At 44.8% G+C, this 24,623-nt stretch overlaps 1 protein-coding gene and 1 long non-coding RNA gene across 3 annotated transcripts in view; one reads left to right on the top strand and one right to left on the bottom strand.

Annotated features, from left to right (window-relative positions):
* The window catches only part of LOC121036000 (uncharacterized), a 27,318-nt gene extending 8,837 nt beyond the window's left edge, over positions 1 to 18,481 (top strand). Inside the window, exons 2-4 of the long non-coding RNA XR_005793175.1 lie at positions 7,747 to 7,967; positions 14,246 to 14,541; positions 17,939 to 18,481. This is a non-coding gene — a long non-coding RNA (uncharacterized LOC121036000). The remainder of the gene's footprint in view (positions 1 to 7,746; positions 7,968 to 14,245; positions 14,542 to 17,938) is intronic.
* The window catches only part of EPCIP (exosomal polycystin 1 interacting protein), a 17,781-nt gene continuing 1,168 nt past the window's right edge, over positions 8,011 to 24,623 (bottom strand). Inside the window, exons 2-3 of one of the 2 annotated variants that reach the window (XM_040484028.1) lie at positions 17,041 to 17,158; positions 8,011 to 8,984 (exon numbers count right to left, since the gene is read on the bottom strand). In XM_040484028.1, the coding sequence (XP_040339962.1) occupies positions 8,260 to 8,919 (660 nt within the window). In that variant the 5' untranslated portion in view covers positions 8,920 to 8,984; positions 17,041 to 17,158 and the 3' untranslated portion in view covers positions 8,011 to 8,259. The remainder of the gene's footprint in view (positions 8,985 to 17,040; positions 17,159 to 24,623) is intronic. The other variant, XM_040484027.1, reaches the window with a different exon arrangement.

Genomic DNA, 24,623 nt, shown 5'->3' with positions numbered 1-24,623 from the left:
GAATTAAATCATATGGCTTTAATTATTATCATAAAGGGGATGACCTTAAGCCTGTGACCAATATGGACCAGGCAGTTGAATTGAATTAAGTGGTAAAGTTGAATTCAGTTAAGTAGCAGCTAAGTAGTCGCCTTTGAGAAATTCCTCCTGGCTTGCCCTAAGCCCAAATGGACACTGAATGCCTGACCGTGGGATACCGAGTAAGCATGTGATCTGGCTGCCCCGATGAACTAAAGTTATCTGATCTACTAAAATATAAAGTTGGGCATGCAAAACAGCCCTCTGAAAATGAGTGGAACTGATGCATATGTGATTGGATGCCAGCAGATCTTGAAGACACAGGTGAATCGGAGAGCACTTGCTCCCCAGGCTTTGTCTCTTGTACTGTCGATGCACTGCTACCCGTCCTTTGCAGCTACCTATGGCCTCTCGAGGTATTCCCAATGACCAATTGATTAGGGAAGAAAATATTCAAGTCTAGTTCACATATGGTTCCACGTGATATGCTGGTTCCACCTGAAGTGTGCTTTGTAGCATCATATAGCCCCAGTCAGGGGTCGACCTGAAGGACGCTGCGAAGGGAAATCCTCCCCGCTCCTCTGGTTGCCTGCTTTGCCTGGGAAGAGCATGGCTAGAACAGATCAATTCTGAACTCAATTAACAGTCAGTAATGGTTTGGTTGGATTACCAATTCTCAAGAGAATTAGTGTCAATGCCCTAAGGCATCCATTTTATGAAGTAAATTAGCTTATCTTTTATGCATCTAGAATTAATTTAGCTTGTATGCATCTAGGTATGTTCCATCTTGGGCGAATTAGGAAAATAGTCACTCAGATCATTTTCTATTTGGTTAATTCTCTTGCAGAAGCCAGACTAAGAAAGACTGGGGTGAATGGTCAGGGACTTGGAAGAAATGTGGGGATGAGTGTGATATGGATAGGTTCAGAATAAGCACATGTAGGGAGGTATTTGCGTCTGTGTGAATACTCTCGAACCCCCCCCCCCCACCACCAAAAGGGATGCTCTCAGTGATTGGGTGGGTAAGGTGACTCGTTCTGTGGATACCAGTTTACCTCTTTCTCTAGCTACTTCAGTGTTTACACAGTGAGCTACTGAACAAAGTAGTCATGGTGTCAGGGATGAAAGTTTTGCATGAACTCAACAACATGGACTTCCTCTCACCGAAACCGATCTTTTTAGTGCTCAACCTGTCAACAGCAGAGACCAGTGCTGATCCCCTAATAGGAAACATTCCCTGGAGGACCAGCCACTTTCATTCTAGTAGACCCTTCCCATCATTTTGGGGAAGCAATTTGTCCTCACTGGATAAACTAGGTGCTTATACTATGGATTCCTTTCCTTGTCTGTGATGGTTAATTTTATGCATCGACCTGACTAGGGTAAGGGAGGCCCAGAGAGCTGGTAAAACGTTATTTCTGGGTGCATCTTTGAGGGTATCTCCCCTAGAGATAAGATCACCCTCACCAATGTGGGTGGGCACCATCCAACCTGTTGAGAGCCTGAATAGAACAAAAAGGAGGGGAAAGGATGGATCCACTCTCTCAGCTTGAGCTGGGACATCCGTTTTCTCCAAACTTTTAGAACTGTTGTTTTTCCCCAGTCTGGGATTCAGTAAAGATTTTATATTACATTTAGTTGTCATAGCTATTTAGTCTCCTTCATTCTAGAACAGCCCATCTCTCTCTCTCTCTCTCTCTCTCTCTCTCTCTCTCTCTCAAAAATAAGCAACCATTAAAAAAAATCACGAGTGGGGCGCCTGGGTGGCGCAGTCGGTTGAGCCTCCGACTTCAGCCAGGTCACGATCTCGCGGTCCGTGAGTTCGAGCCCCGCATCAGGCTCTGGGCTGATGGCTCAGAGCCTGGAGCCTGTTTCCGATTCTGTGTCTCCCTCTCTCTCTGCCCCTCCCCCGTTCATGCTCTGTCTCTCTCTGTCCAAAAAATAAATAAACGTTGAAAAAAAAAAAATCACGAGTTTGTGATACATTAAGGTCCAAGCCCAAGGTGCTGCTTCACCTCCCCTTGGCTCGTATTTCCTACAGTTAGAACTCGGGGCCCCCAAAACCTTCAATATATTTCCTCTTTTACACAATCCTATAATACACACCAGATAGTTTTAAAATTATGCCAATACTACTACCAACAAGCCTAAGTCAAGTTCATAATTTCTCTGCAGTTTTTAAAACTAATGTTTTATATCTTTTGTGTAAAAAAATTTTAGGGGCGCCTGGGTGGCTCAGTCAGTTAAGTGTCCGACTTCGGCTCACGTCATGGTCTCGCGGTTTGTGAGTTTGAGCCCCGCGTCCGGCTCTGTGCTGACAGCTTGGAGCCTGGAACCTGCTTCAGATTCTGTGTCCCCCTCTCTCTCTGCCCCTCCCCTACTCACTCTCTCTCAATAATAAATAAATGTTAAAATTTTTTTTTTAATTTTAAATAAATGTGACAAAATGTTTATATTTGTCAATTCTGGATGATAATTACATGAGTTAGTTATATTATTCATTTTTTCTTTTTAAAGCTCTTTATTGAAGTAGAGTGTGATCAAGAAAAGTAAATTTTTTCTAGGTGAACGACTAGATGAATTTCTACTAGTTGACATATGTGTATTTGTGGGGGAAGGTGTTTCTCTATGGCAGACATAAAAAAGTAGAATTGGCTTCTAGCTCATATGTATTTTAAGACGCATTCCTAAATTGTACGTTAAAGTGGCTGTACCACTTTATTATCCCACCAACATTATATGAGAATATCTATTTGCCTACAAGTAAGACCAAACTTGATATTAAGTAAGGTCTTTTTTTTTTTGCCAATCAAATAGGTGAAATGTCAGTGTCCCATTGCGTTTCCCTTAGTAGAGGTAGTTTTTTATTCCGTCATTGGCTGTTTGTCATCTCATGTGAATTGCATGTTTATTTATTTCCCTGGTTTTTAATAGGTTGTTGATCTTTTTTCTTTTTCTTTCCCATACTTTAAAGTTGTTTTGTAGTTTCATTTTAATATTATCCAACTTAACATCACGATGTTGGTTATGAGATCAGGCTGTAAATTTAAACAGTAAGCACTTACTCCAGCACTCGTTTATCTAAAAATACTCTTTAAAAAAAGTTTATCTACTTTGAGAGAGAGAGCAAGCAGGGGAGGGACCAAGAGAGGAAGAAAGAGAATCCCAAGCAGGCTCCCTGCTGTCAGCACAGAGCCCACCCCATGCAGGGATCAATCTCATGAACTGTGAAATTGTGACCTGAGCTGAAATCAGACAGTTAACTGACTGAGTCACCCAGGCACCCCGTATAAAAATACTCTTACTGAGTTTTTCCCATTGCAAAAGTGATATACGTTTATGCAAAGAAATTTAGGAAATCAAGATACCCAGGAAGGAGAAAATGATAACCCCTTTAATATCATCACCCAGATACAATAATGTTAATATTTCAGTGTGTATACTTCTAATCTGTTTTTTTTTTTTGCCCTGCACACCATTTATTAAATTTCTTCCCCTTTTCCCATGGATTTGTGATTTTATTCTTAATATGTACTGATTGTTTAAAATGTGGGATCTGTTTTGAGCTGCCTTGGTGCTTTATTTATTTGTGTGGATTGTACCTTTGCTACTTAAATAGGTGAGGCTTGATGATGCACTGTGCTCTCTGCACAGCTCTCTGTCGTTGCTTTTCTGGAGGCTATCTACGTCAGGTAGCCTGATGACACTTGTGTGTCATTCAGAGTTCTGTCTCTGGACTCTGCTGAAATTAAAATGCATTAAAAACTTGGGGGTGCCTGGGTGGCTCAGTCAGTTGAGCATCTGACTCTTGATTTCGGCTTAGGTCATGATCCCAGTGTTGTGGGATTGAGCCCCACGTCGGGTTCTGTGCTGAGTGCGGAGCCTGCTTGAGATTCTCTCTCTCTCTCTCTCTCTCTCTCTCTCCTCCCTCCCTCTCTCCCTCTGCCCCTCTCCCCTGCTCTCTCTCTCTCTCTCTAAAATAAAAAAAAAATTTTTTAATAGCAAAAGGGCTCAGCATAAAACAAGAAGGCCTCTTTGCATCATTTTTTGATTTAACACATCAAATCAGATTTATAAACATCCTCCTGTAGATTCTGGAGAAAGAGATCCAGTAGTTATTAGAGATCATCTCTGGGAAACTGATTGCCCAGCTCCCTTTTTTTTTTTTTTTAATTAAAAAAAATTTTTTTTTAAATATTTATTTATTTTAGACAGAGAGACAGAGCATGAGCAGGGGAGGGGCAGAGAGAGAGGAAGACACAGAATCAGAAGCAGGCTCCAGGCTCTGAGCCGTCAGCACAGAGCCTGATGCGGGGCTCGAACTCACAGTCCATGAGATCATGACCTGAGCCGAAGTCGGACGCTCAACCGACTGAGCCACCCAGGTGCCCCACTTAGCTCCCATTTTTAATTTAATGTGTGTAAAATGCTGTTAATAACTTTTCTTGATGCTTTTGTTCCTTTCTTCCTTTCAGGTGCCCTTCATGAGTTCACTCAAGAGTTTTAACCCCTAACTCTTTTCTCTCATAAGGCCTTAGATTCCTCACCCCTTTCCCCCCCACCTCCCACCTAAGGGCTTTTAGGATCATGATTCTAGATGTTGAAGCGTGGGCTACTACATAGAAGAGGAGTGCAAGTGTCCTAAATTTCTCCCCTGTAGCTCTGAAAAATGAGGAATTTAGACCCACCAATACTGCAAGTGACCTTCTGCAACCCTGAAGTCACTGTCTTCACCCCATTTCTTCTATATATCTTTCTACCAGTCACTGGGGCACTGGGGCACTCTCGCACTGACTCACCAGAGCTGACTTGTTAACTTTTCAGGAATTTTGCAAGCTGGTTGTTTAATACAGTTATTACTAAAAATTAAATTATATGAACTTATAGTTAATTAACTTATAAAAAAAAAAACCCAAAGATTATCCTCAAAACTCATCACCTCTTCGTTATTCTACCACATTTTACTATTATATTTCCTCTTGAGATTCTTAGTGCCTACTGCACTGTGGGTAGGAATGCTATATAATCACATCCTACTGTGCCTCTTTGCTCACCTCTGAGTTCCATGACGTGCCTCGGGGCTTGAAATTGGTTATGAGGTCAGTAGTTGCACCACTGAAATTGGAAAACCCTACATAGCGGGGTTTGATTTGTTCTGTTGAGCGTGCTGGAGCAAATGTTAACAATGCAGACTAAACTTAAACGTGTATCATGTCAGTAGCCTTAACATTCTGAATAGTCCTCCAAATTAAGGAAATACTCCTCCAGTAGTTGAAAAATATTATTCGATTCAGCAAAGAAGTTGCTTACATCATTGGCTGACAAATGACATTCCCACAAAAATCTGTGTCAACTTTCCTCTTACTCCTCGTGTGAAGAAAACTTATCAACCAACATTCGTGCCAGAACTATACGCACTCATCAGTCACAGCCCTCGGTTGGCTTTGGATACAAGAGTTTGGCAAAAATCACCTATACCATTCTTTGGGGATTAATTATGTACATAGAATTTACAATAAAGAAAACTATATATTTTATTGTCATTTATAAATTGTGTGCTACACATCCTTTGTATCAGCAAAATTTATAGTAAACGTGTACATACATATCTATGTACTTTTTTTTGTTTTGTGTTCTGGAGAGCTAGCTGTTCCACTTTTACTGGCACACCACTGATCAGAGGTGACAAATGGCTAGCCCCAAGCTTAAGGGGACCACCGACATGGTTGGTTTGACCACACAGTGTTACCTAAAGTAACCAGCAAACAAAAAGGTGACATGGTGTGCCAACATTTACAAATTGTGAGATTTCACATAAAAACCTGGAGTTCTTAATTTTCCCGAAGGACGGAAACCGGCCCCTTTGTATTCTCCCATGGCGACACTCGGCTGGAGCTGAGCTGCTGTGGACCATTCAGGTGGGGTGTGGACTCTTAGTCTGCCATCATCCCCACCGCTCCCTGCTGTCCTTCCAACCCGCACCCTCCACTGAGCACTGAGTGCCATCTCTCCCTATGTACGCACCGTACGTTCTCTCAGTTTCTGACTTATCCTCTCTCGCTGAGACCTGAACCCCATTTTCAGGCCAGAAATCTGGCAACTTCAAGCTTGATTGGTTACTGTATTAATTTTCCTCGTCTATTGGTCGAAGTCCCATTGATCTACAATGATTTCTTACAAGAATCACTTACAACATCTGTGAAAGGGCTTTGAAGTTGATTCAAAGCCACCAAATAGAAGCAATGCGTATCAAGATGCTCATAATTTCTAACACTTAATTTTACCCTTTGTTGATAAAAACTGATTAAAATTCAGGCATTTTTACATTTTTGGTTACCCATGACAGTAAATATATTTATTACTCCTCCTTTCACTTGTATCCTTCTTGCCTTCCTTTTTCCTCCTGTTTTCTCCTTGTCTTTTTCTGTCACTTTAATCTTACCGCTCAAATACAATGTCAGTAATGAGGTCATTGCATTATCCTATTAAGATTCATACTTTGGTCATCGTTTTGGCCTAATTTAAATACATCATGGACTCATGCTAATTAGCCCAAATGGCCAAATCCCCCACCAATTAAGCAAATGTAGACATCTCAGGTTATTTCGGTCACCCTATGTTTAAAATTAAGAGAAGAATGTGGTGAATGTGATCTGAAATCATCAACCTCAAGAAAGCCTGTTATTTGATAATAAAACTCTTTCTTACCATTATCACATTATGAATGCGATTATGTCTCTGCTTCCTCCTGCATTTGACTTGAACATTTGTAGCAGCATCGTCATGGATTCTTTACATTCTGTCTCAATGGTAAATTGAGTATATGAGGAAAAGTTTTCTTTGTACCTTGAGGTCAGTTCACTTTTTAAAAATTTTTAGGGGCGCCTGGGTGGCTCAGTCGGTTGAGCGTCCGACTTCAGCTCGGGTCATGATCTCACAGTCTGTGAGTTCGAGGCCCGCGTCGGGCTCTGTGCTGACAGGTCAGAGCCTGGGGCCTGTTTCAGATTCTGTGTCTCCCTCTCTCTCTGCCCCTCCCCCGCTCATGCTCTGTCTCTCTCTGTCCCAAAAATAAATAAACGTTGAAAAAAAATTTTTTTTTTGAATTTTAAATATGTTGCTTCAGTTCTTTTGTCACCACACCTAAGACCCTTTTATGTCAACCATGTCAGAGAAAGTGTCTTAACTTCCCAGAATTAAACATCCAGATGGACTAAGCATTCTTTTGTTAATTATATTTTAGTAGTATGAGCATTTGTGCCCATAAGAACCACATTCTAAATGATTATTAGGTTCCCAGACTAGCCCCTAGTGATGTTAAATGTAGTTCTTATTTCTGGAGTGGAGGGAGGAGGGGGAGGGGGAGAAAAAGCCGAAGTGATACACCGGGGACCAAGACGGAGGAAGGCAAAGACAGAAAGAATGGAAGCAAAAGGTCCACAAGAGAAACTCCCTGGGTTTAGGTCTTGCTGTAAGCAAAATGTTGAGATCTATGCCATCGGTTTTTGTGTCCCCTGACTTTTCGTTTCTGTATCGCACTCCTCAAATCCCAGTGCTCTCCTTTGGTCCTAAGGTCCCACCCTCACCAGGCCTGTTCCACTCTCAAAACTCCCCTTTCTCAGTGCAGACGTGCCTAGCAAGGTCTTTGGAAAACCTCAGTCTAAAGAGAACCGAATCATTTTGTGGAACGCATAGTCCTGAAGCATCTGAAATCTATCATTCTCTTCTTAGGGAAATTCCAGTCCAGTGTAACAAAACGAAGCAAGAGAAAAGAAACTAAGGCAGTGTTTTGAAGGAAGAGATCTTCCTTGGGGCGTCATCCCCTGTGCGGAGTCCTGCTAAGCAGTCCTTGACGTGGCCTGCTTTCTCCATTCCCCATCTGATGTTTTTGCCCAGACCCCCGGGAGCCCGGGCCTGGCCTCTAGCTGGCTCACAAGACGTTCTGGACTGAAGTAGGTTTTTTTTGTTGTTGTTTTTTTTTTTTTTTTTTTTTTCGCTTTGTGTTTTGGGGTTTGTTTTTTGTTTGTTTCTTTCTATTTATTTTGTTTTTCCGAACAGCTCCCATGGTGGGGCTCGGAGCGGAGCAGAGAGGGCTGGCTGTGTATATGGCCTGTGTATATGTGAATGGGGGCTGGGCGGACGGGTGAAGTTGAAGGTAAGGATACCCATGGCCTGGTTCCCAGATTCCTTTTCAAGTTCTCCACAGTTTGCCAAAGTTCCTGGAGGTTGGAACCTTTTCCGAAGTTAGTAAATGAACGTGACAACATAGCTTTGGTTGCTCAAAATTGGGAAGGTTTCAAAGTAAGAAAAGTGGGGGAAATGGTTGGTGGTGTTGGCAACGTTTTCTATACTGTATGCTTTTAAGGATGAATTCCCGTTGAAAAGCGCCACATCTAAAAATGAGATACACATACATGTATGCCGGCCTCCAGGTAACCGCGCGGGCTTCTCTCCGGGTTCACTTTCCCTGCCGTCGTGGATGAGTAAGCTCTGCTCTGGCAACGGCCGCCTGGCCTCGGTGTTGACCCGAAGCCTCTCCAGACCGCAGATAGCCAGGTATTCGGCAGGGAGAGTGTTGGGGCTGCACAGAGAAAGCTTCAGGTCCCGGACCAACGTGAAGTTCAGCAGAAGGCCCAGTGCAGATGCATCTGTGAACCAGACGGTCAGACGGTCGTCGTAGCTGGTTTGCTCTATTGCGGAAGGCAGGACGGTGTGGCAGCTGCACATCAAGTTGGCCAAAGTGTAGTCACAGTCCCGGACGTCCGCGGAGCAAGTGCAGTTCCGAATGGTGTTTTCCTTCGTGAAGATCAGGGTGCTGTTCCTCTGACCTCCTGTGAAGCAACCCAGGACAAGGATGCCCAGGGCGCTGGTCAGCAGGAGGCTGAGCCCAGAAGGTGGGGCCATTCCTGTCTCAGCGTGGGCCCGCAAGGTTGTGTGTCCCCTTCGTAAGCCAGTTCATTGCAACTCAACTGAAAGACAAATACGCAGCTGTGTTATCGCAGGCTCTCATTAGAAATATGCGGGTCACGGGGCGCCCGGCTGGCTCGGTTGGTAGAGGATGTGACTCTTAATCTCAGGGTCGTGAGTCTGAGCCCCATGTTGGGTGTAGAGCTCGCTTAAAAAAATAGGAAGGTTAGGGGAATGGAGCCCCCGAAATAATCCATCGCAAACGTTTCTCTCTTGTGGTTCTATCAAAGGCAGGCAACGCAAATGCCTGAGTGGAACCCAAGTGCAGAAATGATCTTTTCTCAGAGCCTTGTGAGAGGCAGTGGCCGGCCTACCCGTGTGAGGCATAAAACTCCCTGTGATGTCTGCTGGGAGACTGACACACCAGCAGCAACAAGATGGGGTGCCAGAGATGAGACCCAGTGCGCCTGTCTGGGTGCACCAGGGATCTGTGGTGCTTTGAGCGTGCACACTCTTCAAACATCGTGTTACTTGTATTGAGTACTCGACAACCCCTTAAACGTGCACATTCCCTCCTCCCCTCAATATCTGACTTCCTGGAATTCAGGAGACCAGCAGCTCCATGATGGACTCAGCCATCCAAGTGCTACCTGTGAAACAACATAGCATGCATAACAGCGAAACATTTAGTTAATGATAACCTTTAATTTCTAACTAGACAAACATGCCCCCCCCATCATATTAATCTGTTTATAGATCCATTGATACTTTCCTGGTCTCCTAGAAATATGAGTATTAGAGTAGATTTTACCGTGTTAACAGACCATGAAAACACTAATCACATGCCAGTTCATTGCAATGAACTTTTCATTGCCTCCTTTCCCAGAACACCTGTTATAAATTGATTTTATCAAGTAACTTAGTGTGAGGCTCCAAAACTAAGCAATATATCGGCACTGTTAAATGACCTAAATGAGATAAGTGCATGCATAGTTTAAGGAGCAACATCAATGTCCAATTTGGAGGAAAATGGCCTAAGTACTTGATATATAATAGATGCGTGGTATTCTTTTCTGGTGAGGTTGGAATGAGACACACGTTATGAAACAGGGTTCCAGGTTCCAGTCTTGCAAGAATAATTACATTTCCTGGGGCTCCTGGGTGGCTCAGTTGGTTGGTTAAGCATCTGACTCTTGATCTCAACTCAGGTCATGATCTTGCAGTTTGTGGGATAGAGCCCCATGTAGGACTCTGTTCTGACAAGCAGAGCCTGCTTGAGATTCTCTCTCTCCCTCTCTCTCTGCCCCCCACTCCCACTCGCTCGTTCTCTCCCAAAATAAATAAACACTAAAAAAAAAATAATTAAAATAAGAATAATTACACTTCCCCTGAGTTAGCTGATGGCTGACCAAAAGATACAAGACCAAAGATACAATTCAATTAATCCGAATTGACCAAAGATACAATTCAGTCCGTCTGCATGTACAAATCACCATGCATCTGGAAAAATACTTGGAATGAGACCTCTGGCTCAGAGAGTCCAGGGCTGGTGACAGGGCCCTCATAGGAAGGCTGCGGAGGGACAGACGAGTCAGTCCGAGGAGCTGAACGTGTGTCCAAAGAGGATGGTGGTGACAGCAGGAAAGAGGTGAGGCAGACGTGCAACACTTAGGGTGCAAGATGAGGCCCCGAGGTGGCAAAGCAAGGCAAAGAGAAATCCAAGGGAGGCAACGCTAAAAATGCCAGGGTCAGGTGGACAGGGAGGAAGCACACGTTCGTCAGCAGGTGGCCGGAGACTAAAAATAAGCTCAGCTAAGTAAACTTGAACAGAAAGTAAGACACTGGTTCACAGGAATCATAATATCATTCATTCATTCATTCGCTCATTCATTCATTCATTCATTCACTCAGCAAATGTTTACTGAGAGTTCACTAGCTGGCAGGCACTTTGCTGGCTCTGGGGATACAGCCCAGAAGACAGTGAGGTTATGGAAGTTGGGTTCTAAGCGACTTGATTCTGCTTCCAGAGCCCAAGGCGGGCCAGGCCTGCGTGTGAGGACCAAGGGCCTGCAGCAGCGGGGAGGAGAGGGAGGCAAAGGCAGGAGTTGGGTGGGGCTCAGCACGCGCCATGTGCCAAGGCCGAGCAGAAGACACAAAGATGAACAAAACCTGTACCCTGCCCTCCAAGGGCTCATAAGCGGAAGAGGAAGACAAATAGGGCAGGACTGAGAAAGGCCCTATTGAATGTACGTGTGGTTATAGGAACGCAGCAGAGAGATAGGTTAAAGTCCATTTGGGGGACTGAATAAGGTGCTTTATATAGTGCTTTGTGTTGACTTTGAAGTTGTTACAGGGTTTTCTTAAAGGATGTATTCGTTAGTGCATTTTGTCATAAAAGAAAGGGCTTTGAGAAATGCTCCCATAGAGCCAGCGTTCTTCCTGAACACGAGGTTTAAGGGTTTTAAATAGTTTTAGGATGTGGTGGTGACTACCCCACTTAGTAAGGAGCAGTGACTAACTTATTAATTACAAGATAATTTTAGATGATCGGTTGTCCTCGATTCCGCTGGAGGTTTGTTTCTAGGACTTCATGCCCCAGTAACGCTTTCATATCAGAACTGAGAAAGCTGTCATCGACACCACTGGCTTGCTCTGATCGCAGCCTGGAGGGGAAAGGGAGGTGAAAAAGGGTCTATCCACCAGCCTGGAACCTGGTGAGAAAAGTGTCTGCTTCATTTTCCAGGTGCTGATACCATTCAGAGGCATGCATGGAAGAAGGAAAGAGGTAGGACGGGAAACAGACATTGGTTTCCTGAAACAAGGGGAGACTAGAGATCATAAAAGGTTTGCGAGCAGCACCTCTTCCCGGCCCTGCAGTCAAGTCCCTGGCTGGATCTCAGGGTGGCCCCTGCCTTCTGGGTATCAGGGAGTTCAAAGGCTGGAACATGGAGGCCGGATGCATGAGGCCTGGTGATGGCTTACAAAGTAGGACAAATATTCCTGGTAACAAGCCTGTGGGGTTTCCAAAAAGATGCTAGTTGGACATTTTTCTCCTTCGGTTTTACCCTGGACTTCTCTCTTTAGATTTGTTGAATGTGGATTGTGATCACCCTGGTTTTACTGTGTATTTATTCATTTGTGGGCAGGTTCCGGCATGGCCTCAGCAGAGTGGACACAGATACATCACACTGTCCCTGCTCCTTCCTGTGCCCCTGACCATAATGGGCGTGGTGCCACGGGGACAGGAACTGTTGTTTTCCTCTGCGGGTTGCTCAGCTTGTTAGAAGGGAAATCTTGATCTACTGTGACTGTCTTGTCTCCAGAAGGGGGGAGATGGCCCTACAAAGGAGCCAACACAGAGGAGAACAGACAAGAAACGCAGAGACATTTCTAACAACTTTTTCGAGCACCGGGATCAAGCCATGCCTGACGTCCTTCTTTGATTTCTGAAATAAGTGAGCCAAAAATTTTTTCCCCCTCCTCAAACCAGTCTGAATTGGATTTCTGTAACAAGCAGTGAGAAGAGTATGCTGACATTGGGCAAACTATCTTTTGCCCCCCCCCCCTTCTTTCAATATACCTTTGTTGCGTCCTTGCTGTGTGCTGGGCATGGTGTGTGATAATCACTATAATAGCATTTTGTATGGGGTGTTGAGTCTACACCTAACTTCGCCTGGAAATGGAAGATGTTATAACAAGCTTCACAGAAGAGGTAGTATCTGAGGAGGGGAATAGTTCCTGAGTAAGAAAAAGAAAAGAAAAGGTTATCTATGTAGTTAGCACAGGGCGATCAGAATTTGAAACATCCAAAAGTAGGACAGAGGGGGGCGCCTGGGTGGCTCAGTCAGTTGAGCATCCGACTTCAGCTCAGGTCATGATCTCTCGGCCTGTGGGTTCGAGCCCTGCAGGGCTCAGTGCCTGGAGCCTGCTTCCGGTTCTGTGTCTCCCTCTCTTTCTGCCCCTCCCTCCCCCTCCCCAACACTCTGTTTCTCTCTGTCTCTCAAAAATGAATAAACGTTAAAAAAAATTAATAAAAAAGAAACCAAACAAAAGTAGGACAGAGAGACTGATGGGCTATGGGGATGCTGGTGGGAGAGGGGAGTGGACGAGTCCTGTTGGGGGAGTCTTCTGACTTGCTCTGCCTCATCATTTTCTTAGTACCCCAGCTTGTGTGCCCATCATCAGGACTTGCCTCCTGTGTCCTAAGAGGAGTCCCCCCCCATCCCATCCCCCACCACTGTGGGCGGGGGCTTAGTAGGGGGCAGGGGCAATGTGACGTATCTGTGCCATTTTGTTTATGTTATGGTGGATTCTGCCCACAAATGAATAAATACGTAGTGAAACTAGAGGAAAAGTTGATTCCTGCCTATGTTATAGTCTGAGGCCACTGAGGCGCCGGCGGGGGGGGGGGGGGGGGGGGGGGGCCCGGGTGTGCTCTGCTCCACGTGGTCATGTAGGGGCTCAAGCTTTCATCCACGGCTCTATCATCTCCCAGGCCTTTGGATCCTCTGTGGGCTTTTCGTTCACATTTCACTGACCAGAACGCAGCCACGCGGCACCCCCTCTCTGCAAGCAGCTTGGAAACGAGGTCCGGCACTGTGCCAAGGGAGGAGAGGACGACGTGGGTATCGGTGGGCACTAGGAATTTCTGGCAAGCTTAATACGTGGCTTTATGCAACCATCACAAACACCGAGGTGGTCTCAATCCACCTACATATTTTTCAGGCAAGATGTGAAACACCATGTACGATCCTTAAATCTTGGAGCCTTTAAATCGCCGAACATGTCGAAAAACTAGAGCTACCATTCAGACCGGTTCAAATATTAGTTTTATGTCACAGCTGAAGAAATCCCGGTAGTAATTAATGCCAGCAATTAGCTGCACGAAAGCAAAGACTTCTGAAGTGAGCAGATACAGACATCAGTTACTTCAAAACAAATTCCACACAGATTCCTTCTCAGTCTAGGATTACACCCAACATTTAGATAATGTTTATACTTGGCTCCAAGAGGAATGTTTCAAACTGGACTAGTTCTGTTTATAAGAAGATATTACTAGTAAGAAGATCGTGTGTCGGTGGGAGGAGAGCCTTTGGACCGTTTGCCCAAAACAGATTTGAAATGTCTTGAATAATGATGGTTTGAACTCTATAGTCTCAACACAAAGGAGAAAAAATACAATTGTGGAAAACTGTGATGGTAGTCCCCAAATTCTAACAGCAACTAGCAATTCAGCGCGATTTCCCACTTTTAATTCAGAAGTGAGTTTAATTTGAAATTAAAAGTGTTTTTTGTTTGTTTGTTTGTTTGTTTGTTTTGACAGAGGAAAGGCACTTAGGGAAAAGTCTCGGTTGAAGCAACTGGGGCCAATAAGGACCAGAAACGGATGAGATGTTCCAGCAAGAAGCAGAGGGCCTGAAAGAGAAATCTGGACCCCAGACACAGGAAGAAAGGCAGAAGACAGCCAGCATCCAGGCACTTCAAAGAAACCCACTTGGAAGCCAGGACTTGGGGAGCTAGGCAAGGATGTCTCACAAACGCAGTTCCCCAAGTGTGTTTCTGCAAAACTCCTTGAAGGTCCTGAGGGGGGCAAACAGGAGAGAACTTCCAGACAAGGAGGTAATTTGGAATTCTGGGTGTATCCCACCTGGCGAAACATAGACCTTACTCTTGAAGTGTATCTGATCACAAAGGTACCCAGTGTTGCTAACACCGAGACCAGTTGAGATGGCCTCGCTCACCCCAGGGGTCGAATGGGTTGCCCAAGGAGTTAACTGCCCGAGTAGGCAGTTAATTAAAAGGCAATGCGATTGGTGAGTGCTTATTAATGACATGGAGCCAGTGTTGGGCACAAGGACAGGGAAAGACTCGCAACAGGGTGCTTGAGGGCCAGCAGAGAAGGTCTTGGGGGAAGGGAAAGGGAAGGGCTGCAACTAGAAGGGTCCCTCGAGCAAAACCTCAGAAACTGAGCACTTGGTGTATCTGGGGCCCATGAGCTGGAGCGCAGGCAAGGCAGGGCTAGGACAAACCCCGAGATCAGGGGTTTAGTCTTCAAACCCTTCTGACTCTCACCCCGTTAATAAAAACTTAAAAACAAAACAAACAAAAAAAAACCTCTCCCCAGTGGGGCGCCTGGGTGGCTCAATCGGTTAAGTGTCCAGTTCTTGGTTTCGGCTCAGGTCATGATCTCACGGTCTGTGAGTTCGGGCCCCACGTTGGGCTCTGTGCTGACACCACAGAGCCTGCTTGGGATTCTCTCTCTCCCTCTCTCTCTCTCTTCCCCTGCCCCGATCACTCTCTCTGTCTCTCTCAAAAATAAATAAATAAACTTAAAAAAACAAAAAGCCCTCTCCCAAAGATGTAACTTTTTATTTATGAAGGCATTACAACTACCCTATTGATATATTATCTACATTGTGAGTCATACACAGAGAGTAGAATTTTTTTAATTTGAGACAAAAAAATAAAAATGAGACTTGAGTACCTTCAACTCAACCCACTGGCTTGGCTTGGGCACTCCCTTGGCCGCAAACACCACCTTTGGAGGCCCCAGAGAGAGGCAAAAAGGAGGCGCTGAAGGTTTGTGAGCAGGGGAGACCTATTTAGTTCTGTGCGTCAGGAAGGTCATTCAGGCTGAGATGAATTGGAAGACAGAGACAGAGAGAGCACAGTGGGTTCTAAGTAAGAGAACACTTCCGTATTTTCTTTGAGGGTTTACCTCTCTCCATTTGCTGACTCCTGGCTCCAGCCTCCCTGGATAAATCTGTGTCTGTGTCTCCAATCCTGGGGTGGGTGGGGCGGCCAAAGAGGGGAGGATGAGGGAGGCAAGGGTGAGGATAAAAGTCCTCGTGCGAGGGAAGCAGGAGATCCCGAGGGAACAGGATGGGGAAAGCGGTCCCTGTTTCCTTCTTAGCATCCCCACATGGCTTGCCTGGGGCTCTGCTCTTCAAGATACCCACCCTGCCCCTGCCCCTCGCCGAAAAGGCACAGCTCATCTTCTGAGCCAGGTGCCTCTGGGTGGTTTCCTTAGAATGGCGGCAAGAGCAGCTCCTGGCAAGACAAGTTACAGGCGAGATTACGGAGTCGGCACAGTATCTTTCCTGTCCCCAGGGGCTCCTTGCTGTGCCTTCATCTCAATTCCTTGGTCAAGGCTTATCCACTCTTTCCAGATGCCTGCCGCTAAAATCCTGCTCTCACATAGGGGTCTAAGGGCACTTGGGTAAGCCTTAATCTGGATTTACATAAACATATTCTTGCCCCAGCGTATTTGCCCTTTAGGCTTTATCCCTACTTGTGCCTTGTTAAAGGGATGGCAAGGATTAAATAGGAAGTCTGGGAGTCTGTGGGGCGGGGGCTCCTCTTGAGGACACCAGAGCTGAGGGATCACCTGTTCCCGGGTCCAGTTCCCACTGGTCCGTGGCTGTGCAATCACTCTTCCCAGGCAGGCCAAGGAGAACGTCCTGCCTACTCTGCATTCGTGCATGAGATGCTCGCGGGGACACTCTAGGTGTAGGACCTTGAGAAGCTCTTTGAGAAAAAACGGATTTGGGGCATTTTTCTTTTCTTTGGCTCTGTCTCACAAATGCACCGCAGGAGGTAGGTTACAGATACACTCTATGTAATACGGTATTTGTTTTTTTAGGTTTACTTTATTTTGAGAGAGAGCCAGGGAGGGGCAGAGGGGCAGAGAGAGAGAGAGAGAGAGAGAGAGAGAGAGAGAATCCCAAGCAGCCTTCCCACTGTCAGCATTGAGCCTGAGGCAGGGCTCAAAGCCACGAATCGTGAAATCAAGACCTGAGCTGAAGTCAAGAGTCAGACGCTTAACTGACTGAGCCACCCAGGCGCCCCCATGTAAGATGATATTTACAAGAGAAGGGATAGCTTTGTTGTTTAATAGTCCAAAGCTTATAATGTTGAAAGGAACATGAATTTGGGTCTCTCCCCAGCGCTTTCTTACTGTGGTAAGTGTTATCTTTTCTTTCCTCGTATTCCACCCCCAGCCCTGGTGTTATCAGCCACTGCATTTTCACACGCCCTCCCGAGTGTCTGCCTCTGAAGACACCGCCTTGTGCACTCTCTGTTGATGAAGGGCTCTTCCCGCCCCTGGGCCTTACTTACACAGTTCACAGTGAGAGGCGCGACACAGGATTCACCGTGATCCTGGTATGATCCGTATCTCCTTGGGTTTATACAGTGGGCGCAAAACTGTTCGCTATCATCTGACTTATTTCCTCATCTAGAGAAAGAGGAAATAAAGTTCACGTCTCCATAAGTTGGCATTTAGGCAAAATTAACCTCAAGTGTGTGGTTCGGGTCTCAAGAGCACACGCTTTATTTTTGTGATGGTTCGTGTTCAACTCGCTGTATATTGCGGGCCACTCAGAAATGACTTTTGGAGTCGTCTCTGTCAACATGGCGCGGGGATGATAATACCTACTACACTAGGATATAACGTGAGTGTAGCAGATGCACGTGGAAATGTAGTCCGTCCGTGAGTACTGTTACTACTAGTAAGTATGCTTACATATACATGGTACTTAGTACTCTATTAACTATGATGTTTTATAAGGTCGGAACCATAATGATAATAGGGATATATTAGCATGCTCCGTCAGGGAATCCCAAAAGCCACCCCAAAGAAATATAAAAGTTACTGGTGTATTTAATGCACTACTTATATCAAAAAATTTGAATAAAGAACAGGCTCAACATAAAGCAAAAATGCCTCTTTGCCCCATTTGTCCTGTAACAAACAACAACTCGGGTTTACAAACGTCCTTCTGCGATTCTGGGGAACAGGAGGGCTTGCAATCATTAGTGAGCAAAACCGGTAAATTGAAGTAAGTGTCCAATTCCCATTTCTAAATTGTTCAGTGGGGCAGCAGGGTATGGACTGTGATCAAAACACTTGCTTTCTGGTTTCTTCTTGTCCCTGGTAGATACGGTGGGGGCTGAGTAAGGGCCCCTGTAGGTGTCCGTGTCCTAATTCCTAGAACCTGTGAATCTTGTCTTCCAGAGCAAGAGGGACTTTGCAGATGTGATTACATTAAGGATCTTGGGATGGGGAGACCCTGGATTATCTGGGTGAGCCCAATGTAATCACAAGGGTCCTTCTAAGAGGAAACCGGAGGAGACAGAGGAGAAAAAGGCAATGTGGCAACAGAAACAGAGATCGGAGCGATATGGCTGGAAGCCAAGGAATGCCAGCAAACTCTAGAAGCTGCAAGAGACGAGAAACGGATTCTCCCCTGGAGCCTCCCCAAGGATGGAGCCCTGTCAACACCTTGACTTTAGCACAGTCAGCCTGCTTTTGGACTTTGACCTCCGGAAATGTAAGAGAATACTTTCTTCTATTTTAAGTCACTGAGTTTGTGGAAATTTGTTAGGTAGTCATAGGAAACTAATATAGAGAATATAAGGTAATTACAAAGCACCCATATCAAACCACCCTTTGGACTAAACACACACACTAGGGGTGCCCGGGTGGCTGTCGGTTGAGCATCTGACTTGGGCTCAGCTCAGGATCTCGTGATGCGTGAGTTCAAGCCCCGCGTCGGTCTCTGTGCTGACAGCTCAGAGCCTGGAGCCTGCTTCGGATTCTGTGTTTCCCTCTCTCTCTGCCTTTCCCCCACTCACACTCTGCCTCTCTCTCTCTCTCTCAAAAATAAACGTTAAAAAAAGTTTTTTTTTTTTAAACACGGTAGCCACTCTATTTACAGCCCTGCAGTGTTTGCTAATTGTTTCCTGTGTCTTACTACTCTCACTAGACTGGATCGTAAGGAAGCTCTTGGGGTAACTCTATCCCAACCTCCATTACTGGCTTTCTGAAATACCAAGCTCAAAACTGTCCAGAGTAGTCATGCTGCACTGGGTCCAGCCCAGCGTAAATGAGGCATCTGGACATGTCTCATGAATTCCGAGGGGGGCCTGTATCCAGGTGGTGATTTGCATGTGTGGACCTGTCGAGGAAAAAAGAAGGAAGCGTGAAGACGGTGTGTGAAGGCCTGGGGCAGGGCCGAGTGGAGGGACAGGATGGCACTTGTCTCTTCTCAGCCCAGACTAATTAATGCCACGGGCTGAGTCCTGTGGAGCCGCAGGCAGAGGCTGCATGGGCAGCTCTCAAGAACCCTGAGATGTGGGGCACGAGTGGCCCCTATCTGGGTGGCGACGTGTGACACCGGGCTGGGGACAGAGTCGTTCCCCCCACTTGCACCCTGAGAGCAGGACAGCTCTGGTGTGATGAGGAAGGAGGGACAAGCAGCACCATTTGGCCTTCCCTTGGGATAGATGGGAGTCCCCCTGGTCACTCCTCTTTGGGCAGTGGATCAGTGGGGAACCCCATGGCTAAGGCAAGGGACAGTCCCCATCCAGTGGTGGTTGGGGACAGAATCAAGTGAAGGGATCATTTCTGAGCATATGTAAGACATTCCTGGGGGCTCTATTGTGTAGACACAGAGGTAGGAAGGAGGCAAGGCTTTGTATCAGGGAGGTGGAAACACAAATCGGCAAAATGCAAGCTATTAATGTGCATTTGAACTTATTTGTGCCCAGTGGTTGGTGAAGCCAGGACTCCTTCAAGGATCAGTTGATTACTGCTTTTAGATTAAATGTATTCAATAATGGAAATGGACCTGAGAGCCAACTTGAACAAACGAAAGCATTTTGTGTTTTGAAAGCATTGAGCTCAACTGGGTGTTGATTTCACCCATCGTTTGCTAATTGGATCCCGGACCCCTTGGTGTCGGTGTGCTGTGTAAGTCAGGTTTCTGATGTGGCAAAAACCTGGTCTTTTTGTTGACTGTGGTTTTCCCAGTCCTTAGCACAGTGCCTGATGCATAGAGGCACTCCATAAATATTCATACTATCCCTACATTATAAATCCCTACATTAGCTAAGTCAGAGATGCGTGTTACTGACCCTTTACCTCCACTTTTACCTTCCACCGCCTGGAATTGTGCAGTGTTATCATGTTACCAAAATCAGCAAGCAAAATGCATCCTCTCTAGCAGGGATTTCGGTGTTTGGCCTAGCCATGACAAAGGAAGCATACTGAGATTTTGTGTATGGGCAAGAGGATGGGAAATTCGAACCCAACATCCTAAGCCTTGCCTGTGAGTCCCCCCTGAAAGCCACTGAATGACATCTGGCAAAAGCCCCGTGAGGCATCCCCATCCTCCGTGGCTTTACCGATCAGCACCGTGTAGGCTTGCAGTTGCCTAGGAATCTTCTCGTAAATCTGATGGAGACACAGGGTGAAACACACTCGCCTGGAACGATGACCACGAGCCCCAAGTCAGGCTCCCAGATCACTGTCCTTCCACTTCACCCTACGCATCCATCCAGGGCTCACAGGAAGAATGAGCAGAGTTGGTAAATACTGATCTCACAGACAGTGGTGAGCATTAGAAGGCATCACCCTAATTGCTGTCCGTTGAGGGATTATGATAGCCCCCACTACAGACTCCCCCAAGAGCTAACCTTCAAGCGTCCAGTTTTGTAAAACTAACATGGAACCGCTTTGCTCAAATTACGAGTGTGAGGTTGCCAAGGAAAAATGAGTCAGAGTAATCCCTTTCTAAGAGATGAGAAGAAAAAAAAAAAAGCCTGCAAAGCTTTAATATTTTAATTACCTACTTCCAGAACAATAAAAAAGGGACTAATATCTTCCACGCAGTGAGGTGCATTATGACGGTTTCATAAAGTAGCTTGAGCTATTTCCCCAGGACAGAAGACTTACGCTTTTTCCTTTCATCTGTATTCAACCATTCCAACGATATTCAATCTTAGAAGCGTTAAGAATTAAATTTTCCTTTAGGCTTTTAGTTCCAAATATCGGAACCATAAGCAAGTTAAACCTTGCCGCTTTCATGAAAGACTTGTAAGGGTCTTTAAATGCCTCCTGGGAACAATGACTAAAGGTAATGTCAGATCCTGGAGCAGAAATAGGACATTAGGTAAAATCTAAGGAAATCCGCATAAAATGTGGACATTAGTTAACAATAATAATGTATCGATATCGGTTCATTGATTGTGACAAGTGCATGTCCCGTTCTGATGTAAGATGTAATAACAGGGGACACTGGGTAGGGGCATATGTGAAGTCTCTGTGCTATCTTCACAATTTTTCTGAGTCTAAAACTATTCTAAAATAAAAAAGGTTTTTGTTTTTGTTTTTTGTTTTTGGAGAAGAATGCCTCCTGATTTCATTGACGACTCCTTGAGGATTATTATTTTTGTGATAACAGCAGAGCTCCAGTGGGTCATCTGAGCATCACAATTTGGGCTAAACTGAGAACCCCTGAAATGGTGTCTAGGTGTGACTCCAGATGAATTCTTTAGCCTTCCAGCTGCGAGAAGATTCTCGCTTTCTTAACGGTCCTGGAAGCCAGGCAATTCAGAGATGCAAGTGGGAAGTGATCCTTTCATGGAAAATGGATCAAAACCGGAAGGGAGAGGCATCAGGAAATATTGTGGGAAGAAGTCCTGAAGGAACGTGTGTGTGTGTGTGTGTGTGTGTGTGTGTGATACTTCCCTCACGCGGCTTATGTTGTTCCCTGTGTCTAGGAGAGTTCTGTATTTCTCAACTGCTGAGAAACCAGCCTCATCTCTTAAACTGTCCTTGGATCCCACCTCTTTCATGAAACTTTAGTAGCTAGGGCTATGGATGGTGGTACTTGCCTGCCTCCAACCTGTTTCTCTCTCTCTCTCTCTTTTTTATTAGAGAGAGAGAGCGCGTGCACGCATGCGAGTGGGGGAGGGGCATCAAGAAAGGAAGAGAGAATCTTAAGCACACTCCATGCTCAGCATGGAGTCCTACACAGGGCTCTATCTCACAGCCGTGAGATCGTGACCTGAGCTGAAATCAAGAGTCGGACGCTCAAACGACTGAGTCACCCAGACGCCCCTCAAACCTGTTTCTCTTATAGGGCTACACCAGTCTACCATATAAAAGAAACTAAAAACAAGCTTTTTATGAGCAAATCTGTAATCATACAGAGAGACTGTGCATGTTTTTGTTAGGTTTTTGAGCCACTCCCATCAGGCTTTTGTTAATATCACTCCATTCAAACCGTTCTCATCAGCTTCCCAGTGACTCCTCCCTCCAGCGTGCCAAATCCAATGGTCAGTTGCCTGGTTTCATCTTGCTTGACTTCTTACCAGTATTTGACACGGTTGCCTATTCTTTCCTTCTTGAGCAAAGAACTATCTGTTCTTCCCTGACACCCCATTCTCCAGCTTCTCTCGCTACCAATGGCTGCTCCTTCCCACTCTCTTTGGCTGGCGTCCCCTCTTCCTCCTTGTTATTGTTGCCTGCCCCTGGCTCGGTGCTTGGCTCTCTTCTCTGTGTATATCCACCGCTTTGCTTGCTAACCTATGGACTTAAATATTATCTATATGCTGATGATTAACCTGCTTCCAGACTCTTCCCTGAACTCCATGCTCATATATCCAGCACCTTGAAAACTCCACCTGAATATCCAAGACACCTCAAACGTAACTTGCCGGATACACGACTCTTGATTCCCGCGAGAGTTAAGACTGCTGGGTAGAGAAGACATTTTACCGTATCAACGTTTTTCGGCATCAACACTTACCGCTCCACAGCCTTGGGTTCCCATGACTAAACCAGCTAAATACAGAAAATGGTCATCCATGACGGACAACGTACTTCCCAATAAGAAATGTGGGAGATATGTGGTGTCAAAAGTTCATTGAAACTGGGAACCATACATATGTTCAATTGATTAATAGCAACGTTCAATGACTGCTGCTTTCATGCCAGGTACTGTTCAAAGTACTTTTATGTATTTTATATCATTTAATCCTTAGTAAAATCATAGTAAAAGTAGACATGATGGCCCCATTTTCGTATCAGAAGATGGAGACACATAGAGGCTAAATAGCTTACTCAAAAGGTCACAGAGCTGGTAAGAAAAAGTTAAAATTTGAACCCAGACAGCCAAACATGTTCTAGAGAATTGTGGTGGAAATTGCAGTGTTATTTCCCATCCTAGGGTCACGTTTCTATACAACTGCCTCATATTCTATCACTAGACTCTGTGCCCTTTAACATAAAGCGTGTATAGGAACCTCATGCTAGGGGAATAGGAAGCAAAATGAATGAAGTGAGTTCCAGTAGGCATAAGCATTTCAGAAACACTTTTTTATTTTTTATTATTTTTTTCACTCATATGTGGAACTTGAGAAACTTAACAGAAGACCATGGGGGAAGGGAAGAGGAAAAAATAGTTTCAGACAGAGAGGAAGGCAAACCATAAGAGACCCTTAAATACAGAGACCAAACTGAGGGCTGATGGGGGGAGGGCGAGGGAGAGGGGGAAATGGGTGATGGGCACTGAGGAGGGCACTTGTTGGGATGAGCACCGGGTGTTGTACGTAAGTGATGAATCACGGGAATCTGCCCCCGAAACCAAGAGCACACTGTATATGCTGTATGTCAGCCAACTTGACGATAAATTATATTAAAAAAAAAAAGAAACACTTTTTGAAAAGAACATTTATAAATTAGCTTTAAAAATAAGGACATTAGTTGAGTGCTTCTTCTGCATATGGGGGGCAGGCTACCTCAGAGAGCGAGCCAATGGGAAGTCTTAACTAAAATATGTAGCTACTGTACCTCTCCTTGACACAGAACCTTCTGAGAACTAGTGAACCCAATGACTGCAAACCCCTTTCCATCTAATGACTTGGTCTATGCCCGGCTAATCCGATCACTGGGGTTCAGCCCCCACCCAGCTTGGCACATAGGCCCATGTCTGTGCCCTTGATCGTACACTCACGGAGCCATGTGGTTTGTCTGTTACTGGACACTGAATTAAAAAGTTGATAGTACTCCCCTGCTCATACTCGGTCTCTCTCTCAAAAATAAATACACATAAAAAATTCTTTTAGAAAGTTGATAGTATAACGGCATTAAGCAATAAAAAATACTAGTATGGAAAAAGAAAATTGGGAAGTCTAAGTCAGCTGTTGAAAAGCACTCATTTCCATAGATACTTTATTAAAACTGTTATGTTCAGAAATGCCCAATTTCTGTAAAAAAAAAAATTTAATGAGAATCTTTTTTTTTGTTCACACATACTGCATTATTTGGTCTAAAAATAAAGGTTAAAAATTTCCCAAAGATCACTGTTTTCATTAAAGATTTTTTTTCAAACAAATGAGGCCTGATAATTTTGGTAGTTTTTAAAGACAGGTTTTTATATATATTATGCAAAATTTCCTCTTCTCAGTATACACCAACACTTTTATTACTAAAAAAAAAAAAAAAACCTGCCCCAAACATGTTTGTTAAAGAATGAACTATATGAACGAGAACTGTGTAAGAATTACCGGTTTTAGCTAAAAAAAATCCCCATCTTCTTGCCTTGTAGTACAGTATTTAATATGTTTTTTCACTTTTAAATAAAAGGACAAGTTTTTAAAAAAAAAGATAACGAGTCCACATGTTAATACTCATCTAAACTTCGTTTCTTATCTTCGTACGTTTTCCAATGAGCAGTGTAAAAAAAAAGCAATAAATGTAATGCTGTCACATAAGAACAGAGCAAAGGAACAGTATAAGCTGATGTTTTGAGAGTTCCCAGTTTTCTCTGGGATCACGATAAGGAAAAGAGCTATGATAGATCAGCTCTTTTTTTTTTAATTAAAAAAAAATTTTTTTTTTCAACGTTTATTTA

The sequence above is a fragment of the Herpailurus yagouaroundi genome, unplaced genomic scaffold (assembly GCF_014898765.1).
Source record: "Herpailurus yagouaroundi ecotype Mexico unplaced genomic scaffold, PumYag 162, whole genome shotgun sequence".
Classification (NCBI taxonomy): domain Eukaryota; kingdom Metazoa; phylum Chordata; class Mammalia; order Carnivora; family Felidae; genus Herpailurus; species Herpailurus yagouaroundi.
Note: the sequence above shows the minus strand (reverse complement) of the source record. Positions and strands in the feature narration are given on the sequence as shown.